The sequence below is a fragment of the Haliotis cracherodii genome, unplaced genomic scaffold (assembly GCF_022045235.1).
Source record: "Haliotis cracherodii isolate W230 unplaced genomic scaffold, xgHalCrac1.p SCAF_3, whole genome shotgun sequence".
Classification (NCBI taxonomy): Eukaryota; Metazoa; Mollusca; class Gastropoda; order Lepetellida; family Haliotidae; genus Haliotis; species Haliotis cracherodii.
In genome coordinates, this window is record NW_027266286.1 from 2397843 (window position 1) to 2407428 (window position 9586).

Below are 9586 nucleotides of genomic sequence, written 5' to 3' on the forward strand. Positions count from 1 at the left end.
AATAAAATATGGTAGACCAGCTCCAATCTTGTATTTTGTGACCCTACATCCTTTGTTTAAAATTCAGACCAAGATGTTTATGCACTGTTCAATGCCATTACAAGGTGTTTATAATAACTAAAAACGACAAAACCCTTTCCATAACCCTTTTCCAAACATAACATAGTCTACAAGCACCATGCACAATAAACAATGGTCCATAGAGTGGAAGGTCGGTGGTTCGATCCCCTGGCCCCGTCACACCAAAAGCTGTTATAAGATGGTACTTGCTGTTACCCTGCCTGGCGCTCAGCATCATAGAGCCATGACTGGTCGGATCGGTGTCTGTTCAATCCACCTGAGGCCGTGTTGTTAATTTTAAACTACAGCATGGTATCTCAGTGATTTAGCGCTGTAAAACAGGCATAAACCCAGACTAGTAGCCACAAACATGCATGCACGTGAAGAGCAGGGGTAGAATAGGTCTTCACCAACAAATGCTTGTCGTAAAAGGCGACTATGCTTGTCGTATGAGGCGACTAACGGGATCGGGTGGTCAGGCTCGCTGACTTTGTTGATGCATGTCATCGGTCCAGATTGGTCGGATCGATGCTCATGATATCAATCACTTGATTATCCGGTCCATACTTGATTATTTACAGACCGACGTCATTCAGCTGGAATATTGCTGAGTTCGGCGTTGAACAACAAACAAACAAACAAACAAAGCCTGCATATCTTTAATTGAAGTAAACATAATCTTGAACGCGACGTTAAACCCCTTTGATATCACCATACAATATCAAAAAGTAAACGTTACAAGTGACATGGATGAGGAGTTCCACATTCCATCAGATGACGCTATCAATGTTAATGTCAGGTGTTGTCACCAACGATATCGACAGTACAAGATGACAAAATGGTCTGTAAAATACTGTCTCCTTAATAATAGTGCAATAAACAAAGCAAGAAGCATTGACACTATTTCAGCAAGGCTGGCGAGGCTGCTTTATCGTGTCTGTCGGTGAACAGGCACTAGGTAGTAATCATTGCATCCTGCTGCTCCCTGGTCACGTGGGTCATCCGGCATGTGGTAGTGAGGTTCAGCAGCATCTCCTTCTGGTGATCCGATTGGCTGCTGGACACGTGACTCATCCGGTTGAGAGAAGTAGACCACGCCCTTATCGCCTCCGTTAGACGTCGAGCCCGCGTGTCCTGATCTCCTGAAACACGATAATGCTCTGTCAGAACGAATGGATAATATTGTTTGTTGTTTTGTCTCACAAGATGTTTACATTATGCCAAATACTAGTTCAAGTCCTTGTTCTTATTATTTACCTTTTAACACAAATAGCCATGATGAAACCAACAGAGACAAACCCTGTGACAAAGCCAACACACACAAACAGAATCTGGGTGTGCCGTTCACCTGCAATGAAAAGGAAACAATGGAAATATGTTATCCAGGACAAAACAGAATATCCTGACGTCGAGGTGCCTGGGGTCAGATTAGACCCGTAAAGATCCGGGGTAGAATTGGTTTTCAGCAACCCATGATTGCCGTAAAAGGCGACTATGCTTGTCTATAGCTAGAATATTGCTGAGTTCGGCGTTAAACAACAAACAAACAATTTAAGACACAACTTCGCGCGTAAGACCCCAACATGATGCAGTTCACAGAAAATAACCCATTTACTAGAATCATCGAGTAGGGCTGCAGTGTTGACCTTCAGTCATAATGATGAGGATTTATTTTATAAAACGACCATCAGTGGATTACTGAACTGCCACAAGACACAACGTGACATTACGAGATACGATGCCTCAGAGTAATAATCAATCTCCCAACCTCCTCCCCACCCCCCTCCGAGATGCGTTCATGATGTACTTGTAAAAAATGTAGATATTAACCACCTGCCACAGATGTAGTGAAAAATAAAATAGTACTATTTTCTTAATAATTCAAACACTCTTCACCTGACGAAGATTGTGGCGCCATATGTGTGTCACGAGTCTCAGATTCTGAAACAATTTTAAAAAAATGATATGGGGGCATATAGATCAATGCAATAACAATGTAGGACAAAGTCGTCCAGTTTGACCAACTCAAGTTTTAAACTATGTTTTTTCTTTTCAATTGACGTTTTCTCATTCGAAAGAAAATAAATAAGATGTCAAAAGAACGTACCATGCCCATTAAACATTGTAATACATACACAATATATTTTGACAATATATTGTCTCCTCTCCAAATACAACATGCCCTGAATGGTCTAGGAACCTCAACTCCGCTGCTTGCAACTTACAACAGCTAATATCATTATTAGAATCTCCCTATTTATTATGGTTGAGAAAGAGGTGCCTCCTTCAAGTATCACTTTCGCTATTCACCTGTTGTAATCAGATGTGGAAGAAGAATAACTTGGTAAATGTGGAATAAATAAAATTTAGTCTCTCAAACAGACCATAGAGTATATATTTTATTCAACAATTGCACTCTAACCCCATCAGCTCGTGGTAAGTAAATTACCATACCTTATACATACATGATAGATTATTTTTCATTTCCTTAGCACTGTACGTTGATACTCATAACGTTTCGTTTTTTCGTTGGTGTCAATCTAACTTTTAAATAATGTCAGCTTAATTTTGTGAATAATTATGCTGAATGAGTGAGCGAGCATATATTGACAAGAGGAAATAGTAAGTGGGTGAGTGAGTATGGCATTACGCCACCATTAAGCAATATCACAGCGGGTGACACCAGAAATGGGCTTCACACATTGTACCCATGTCGGGAATCGAACCCGGGTTTAACCAATAGTCTACCCAACCGCTCCTCCAAGTAGAAATAGCAAAGGACATACCCTTACATATGACTGTAACGTCAGAGCCGTTGTGTCCTGTAGAAAAGGAAGATAATTAATTAACGAAGACGTTTAATTGTAATGATAACATTACACGTTTTGTCATCAAAGGTACATTATTAAAAAATTACCTTCCAGTCTCATCCATATCTTGTCAGGGAGATAGTCTCGGATAACATCCACCTGTAAACTCCACTCTGATTGGCTGATAGTAATCTCCTTCATGAAGTGGACTGCCAGGTCGCCACCATGGATTGTGTACACAGTACGTGTCTTGTCCCTGATGGACAGTGTGGTCATGTTGCTGTTGCCCAGTCTGACGTCAAGCAGGGTGACGCGGCTCACAGTTCCACTAACTGTACAGGTGCAGGTGCTTGTTTCCAGAGATGACATCTTCAGTCGTTTGCTGCTGATGTCGACCTCCTTGCCTGTTTCGGTCTTGCTGTCACACAACAAGACACTCGCAACTTGGTCTGAAAAGTCATATAACGATGGATAAGTTCTTCATGAGGAGGGGTGGTCGGGTATCCTTGTGGTTAAAGCGTTCGCTCGTCACGCTGAAGACCCGGGTTCGATTCCCGATATGGGTACAATCTGTACCCCGCCGCGATATTGCTGGAATATTGCTAAAGCGGCGTAAAACCACACTCACTCACTCACTGTATGAGGAGTCATAAATTTGATTTGTTAACAAGGGATGATGCTTTGCTTTAAACATGATATATAGGAAAGTATATAATCAATTATTATAGTCGTATTTGCATATGTGAATATAAGTGCGCACATCTGAAACTATGTATATGTTATTATATATATCCATGCATACACTCCTTCGGAAAAATACAACGCTTATATATTAATTTATACATTGTGATAAATGGTAAGACAACTGCAGTAGGGTTTTCAGCTGCCGGTGACAAATCCCCGAGTACAGCATGTTCCTTGAACATTTGCCACGTGGAGATTCCGACTTAGAATAGATCCCTAGCAACCTTTGTCGAGCTAAGCGACCTTAATATTGGGCCGACCGTCTTACAGCTGGAATATTGTTAATTGCTGCATTAAACGACAAACAAACCACTTTACTTTGGAGTGTCAGATATTTGGGTCAACTTGTTAAAAAGAGTACAATGCGATTATAGAAAGGAATAAAACAGAGAGCAACATAGAGACTTGAATGGTTAGAATAGTCTGGTCAGCTGGCAGTTTCGGTACGTTTGCTTCGTGACATTCAGATTCCACTATTGTAGTATGTGAGCCAATCTATGTAATGAGCATATCTTGAAAACTAGTGTACAAAGACGTTGTTTCAGTGGTAACATGGCACAAACTAAAACACACGTGGAACATAGTCTCGCTTAAAGTAAGAAATCTTCACTATATGTCCCTGTAAATGGCAGGCTGTAATTTACCTTTAACACACTGATGCATCACCACCAGATGTGACGGGCGCTTCTTTCTCTCTCCCACTGGGAGGTCCTTCAGACCATGGATAGAGGAACTCGTGTCACTCTCCAGGATACAGTACCTCTTTTGACTACACTCCTCCAGAACCTCCGTGGTCGCGGCCTGATAAGACCTCTTCTGATGCACATCCGATGCGTTTAACAAACATTCCCCAACGTCATAATATTCATCATTGAATTTTTCTACACAAGATCTGTATACTGTACTCCTGTCGCCACCGTCCTTACTTACATGAGCTCTTTGCATGAAGCCTTTGACCAACACTGATTCATTTCTGGGACACTTGATCTCTTTACTCCCCTGATTGTAACAAACGCTAATAACGCCCCCTTCTATTTCTGCCACATCCTCTTTGTCACAAATGATGGAACCTGAAGTATAACAGAAAAAGTGCATGAGCTTATTTCACAAAGATTATTGATTTGTATTTTGAATTCAGGAACAGGGAAGTTCAGGACAATGTCAGTGAGAAGAGTGAGTATATATTCAACGTCGCATTGGCAAGAAGAGAGTCACGCAGGTTTCCCGGATGGCATCCGGAGGGAAAAGAAACAGAAGAAAAAAAGAGGTTCCAGATTACCTATTCAAGGTGGTCAAAACGTACAATGTAAAACCAAAGGACTAACATACAGTTTCGAGGCTTTGACGATGTACACCAAATATTTGACAACATTTAAACATAGTCTGGTCGACCATTGAGAGCAAACTGAAAACTCGAAAAACTGAAATATTGGAAAAGGGTCCAAGAGGAAAAACACTTGCAGATAAGAAAGCAACCGTCACATAAAGCACAGGAGTCCGTATCTAACAATAGTCGCCCTCATGCATATTCATGACCATCTCCACACGCGAGCCCGAAGGAGGTCATGAATATGCATGAGGGCGTCTATTTTTAGATACGGAATCCTGTACATAAAGTCATATTGTAATTAAAAGACACTTTTACTAATGACCTTTTTCAAATTATAAATGCTGCATAAAACACGATATAAGCAGATTTAATATTTGAAACGCATTTATACAATAAAGTCCGACATTATTTGCCATTGTCGCAGATTTTCATTCCATGTATTTTCTCAAACATCAAAACAGCTCCCCGCTTTATATGAGACCTATTGTGGAATCTAATCCTATATGCAACACAGAGATATAAATAGCATATTGTTGCTTCCAGTTCACTTGAAGAACGCATTTTTGTATACGACCGTGTTTCTAAACACCTTTGAATGTAAAACTTGATACTTTTTTTCAAGAAGCGCGAAATACAGATGGACGGCGGAAATTTAAGAAATAAGTTAATTCTTTCGGCTGAGGGAAAGATTTGACTCACCATACCAGAGCAATACAGCGATATAGAGAGAGTATATTCCAAACACTACAGGTTTATAACAAATACAGTTGACCTCAAAACCGTATCACCATGTAATTACCAGTGGCATGGATTGTTTCATTGAAACATGGTGTCCCCCGCCGTGATATTGCTGGAATATTGCTGAAAGCGGCGTGAGTATTATTCACAAGTACATTAAACTTAAGTAAATCATTGTTAAATGTATCAACAAGAGCAAAGAAAGCTGCCTTCAATTGCAGTCTGTTGTGTATAAACTTGGCCTTGTTAGACCTCACATTTTCTTTAACCTGTTTGATTGTCAAATACATCCGATCTTATTGTATGGCGAAGAATGAGGGAGCTGTCGAGAGTTTTATTCTATCGAAAAGGTTCACAAAAGATTTCTTAATGTGGGCATGTCAACTCCCAGTAATATGGTTTATGGTGAATGTGGGAGGTCCCACTGTATATAACATCTTATACTCGATACCTACGCTATTGGCTGAAGTAAATATGTATACCTGAACATCGTTTGCCAAAGAAAGCCTATAATATGCTGGTATATCTTGATAATATTTGGAAGAACACATGGGCTTCCCGTATACGCTTAACTCTTATTAGTTATGGCTTTGGGTTTATATGGATCTCGCAAATTATTTGTGACATGAATATGTTTTTACAACCATTTCGTACTCGTGCTGTAAATATGTTCAGACAGGATTGGCATTCTACACTTTCAGGAAGTTCGAGATACGACACATATCGTAATATTAAGTCTCTCCCTGAACCAGAGTCGTATCTTTCAAATTTTAGATGCAAACACCAACGCAATACATTTATACGCTTTAGGCTTGGTCTGAGTGATTAAAAAGAAAATAGAGGAAGATATGTAACAAAAAAAAGAATGAAATATCTACCCGCCTGGTTATTTTCATGTATATCTACTAATAACCCTGAATGTATGTCTGCTGTTAAGCAAAAGGTATAGCGATCAACTACAAGTATCTTTATACATTCACCATGCTTTTGTGTTACGTCAGTTGTTGTTGTCTTGATAGTCCGTATACTACAATATTTGGTAAAGTAACTGTATGTCTATTATGTAACTCACTTGTATATGGGTCAATGGCCTTTCATAAAAAATACCATTGAATTGAAGTGAATTAAATTGAATAATGCTAACAGGAAATCGGCCTAGATGATGTTTTTGCGTCTCAATGAAGTGTTTCAAGTATTATGGGGAAGGTTTAGCTTTGGGTACATGAAGCGAATATAGATTTTGATTATAACCGATCTTCAGTAATCCCAAATTCGCCATCGCAACCTGCACAAAATATCAACCGATACCTGAACATTCCTTCTTGTGTCGTAACAGAATGGAAACCAACGGTGTTATCATTACAGGTTTTGAACTTTGATTCGATTTTCTTTTGTTTGATTCGAAACCACACGCTGAACATATCTAATCTACGTGTGAAACCTTTACATTGAAAACACGAGGTTTATCTCCCAGTTCTACATCCCTGGAGGACAAGTCAGATTGCAAGATTAAAAAATGTCATGGAAAAATAGTTTTCAAATTCATGATTAGGGTTATCCATGTTTGATAAATGGTCGCCTGCTTAACAACGACTAAAATACGTTTGTCAGTAAATTTCATTTGAGTCAAGCATTAGGTGGGAAGGAGAAACTTTAGCGACGGACACACTATCCATTATCATTATCAAACAATACGTAATGTGATGAACAGGACAAATTGTTATATGTGCTTATCAATCTACTTACGAGAACAATAGGATACCATTAATACCAGTATTGTTCCAGACACCCTCACGTCGCCCATGGCTGCACACGCGTGCTGTGGCTTCAAAACATTTCCTCATATCAACTCTCGGGTAAACGAGTCAAGTGACTTATTTCCTGTGACCTGTGATAGTTTGCCTGTTTGAAAATGGGTCTGTCTGCAGAAATGTGTTTTTACACAATTATATTTTTTTCTCCTCATGTTTTTGCATCAATAACCTTTACACCTTGTATTTCTATAACACTACAGTACAACTAATATCTCTTTCACTTTAATTAACTATCTTTTGAACAGCATCTGATGATAACATTGTAAGATTGTGTGACCACTGGTAGTTGATGGGGTGCCGGCGAGATCTAGGACTGATTACCCAAATGGGGGAAGATGTGAAGCCCTTTTTTTAGTGTCCCCCGTCGGGTATTGCTTGAACATTGGGTAAAACCTAACTAACGGAATCTGTAAGTAAAATAACTATTTGTGAAACCAATCAACAACCAACAAGAAGTATACAATCAACAAATGTATTACAAAAGTAATTAAGTTTACAAATCAACACAAATTACTGCACAGCAATTACAATGGCAGTAAACAATAGAGTTGTAGTACAATATTCAATGGCAATAAATACTCGCTGTGGTCAGTACCAAATACAAAAATACAGTGGTGATAGCAAAAGTCAGTGATAATAATATATACTGAACCAAATTAAAAACTTCACAATCCTAAAATTTTAACATTTTGACCAGTTATCGTTGTGGGCCCTTATTTTGTATTTAAACAGTAATGGCCACGTATTGTCTTCAGATAACACCCGTTTTAGTGCAGGTGAATCGATCAAAATCATGTGCACAGCACTATAAGGGCAAAACTGGTTTTTCACGTGCAACTGGTCACGAGGCCATAATACCGCACGTGTTTTCAGCCATACTTGTTAGCAGTCATTAACAAAAAAAGGAAAAACACAAGAAAACAAAAAGTCTGTACGGCCATTTGTCATGCCACGCCTTTCAAATGTGCAACGTGAACGTGCCATCGGCATGTTGCAGACGGGAACGTCCGTAGCTGAAGTCGCAAGGACGATGGGTTGTAGTCGACGAACTGTTTATGATTTACAGACGCGTCTACAGCAAACGGGTACCACCACTGATCGCCCTCGGCCAGGTCGACCACGTGTGACGTCAAATGCAGAGGATCGTCAGTTTGTCTTACTTCACCTCCGTAACCGATTTTTGACGGCTACATCAACCAGAAATGAAATGTTAAGGGGTAGACTGAGTGCGCAAACTATTCGAAACCGTCTGAGAACTTCTCACCTTCAAGCACGACGGCCATACTGCGGGCCGATTCTGACTCAATTACACAGACGTCAACGACACTTACGATGGACTCAGAGGAAATGGAATTAAGTCGTCTTCAGTGATGAATCCCGATTTAATCTTCGATTTGCTGATGGTAGGACGAGGGTGTGGAGGCGCCGTCATGAACGTTAGCCCAGTGTTGTGTACAGGAAGTTGACAGATTTCGAGGCGGACGTGTCATGGTTTGGGGTGCTTTCTGTGGCAATGCACGTTCCAGGCTTCTTTTCATCCGTGGCAACCTCAACGCTGCTGCTTACCGCGACCAGGTACTGGCACCAGAACTTCTGCCTTTTATGGCAGCACATGGACCCGGTTTGATCTTCCAACACGACAATGCCAGACCTCACACAACAATTTTGACAAGGAATTTCCTTTAGAATGCGGGAGTCAACGTCATGGACTGGCCGACAAGGTATCCCGACCTCAATCCCATCGAACACGTCTGGGATGCTCTTGGCAGAAGTCTGCGCACTCTCCAGAACCAACCACAGAATTTGCAAGATATTGGCACCATTTTGCAGCAACAAGGGCGGCGTCTTCCCAATCATGTGTTCCCAAGCATCACAAGGTCCATGCGGAGGCGTTGTGTGGCATTTGTCAACGCACATGGTGGCCATACACGCTACTGAACTTGTGTTCCATCAGATTCTTGTGCTTGGACTTATGATTTAATCTGTTGATGTAATTACTGAATGCCGTCGGTGCTTGGAACAAATTATGGTTACCCCCGTTAATTAAAATCCTTCTTTGGACATTAATGATTAAAAATTACCTTCTCTGA

The 9586-nt window shown here is 40.4% G+C and overlaps 1 protein-coding gene across 1 annotated transcript; it reads right to left on the bottom strand.

Moving 5' to 3' along the window:
* Positions 1 to 913: 913 nt before the first annotated feature.
* Positions 914 to 7447, bottom strand: LOC139475995 (uncharacterized). Its single transcript, XM_071259218.1, has 7 exons — positions 7429 to 7447; positions 4259 to 4684; positions 2978 to 3319; positions 2847 to 2882; positions 1957 to 2001; positions 1318 to 1408; positions 914 to 1202 (listed from the first exon to the last, which is right to left on the bottom strand). Exons 1-7 carry the CDS (start codon positions 7445 to 7447, stop codon positions 989 to 991), a joined length of 1173 nt encoding a protein of 390 aa, XP_071115319.1. The 3' UTR covers positions 914 to 988.
* Between the last annotated feature and the right edge of the window lie 2139 nt (positions 7448 to 9586).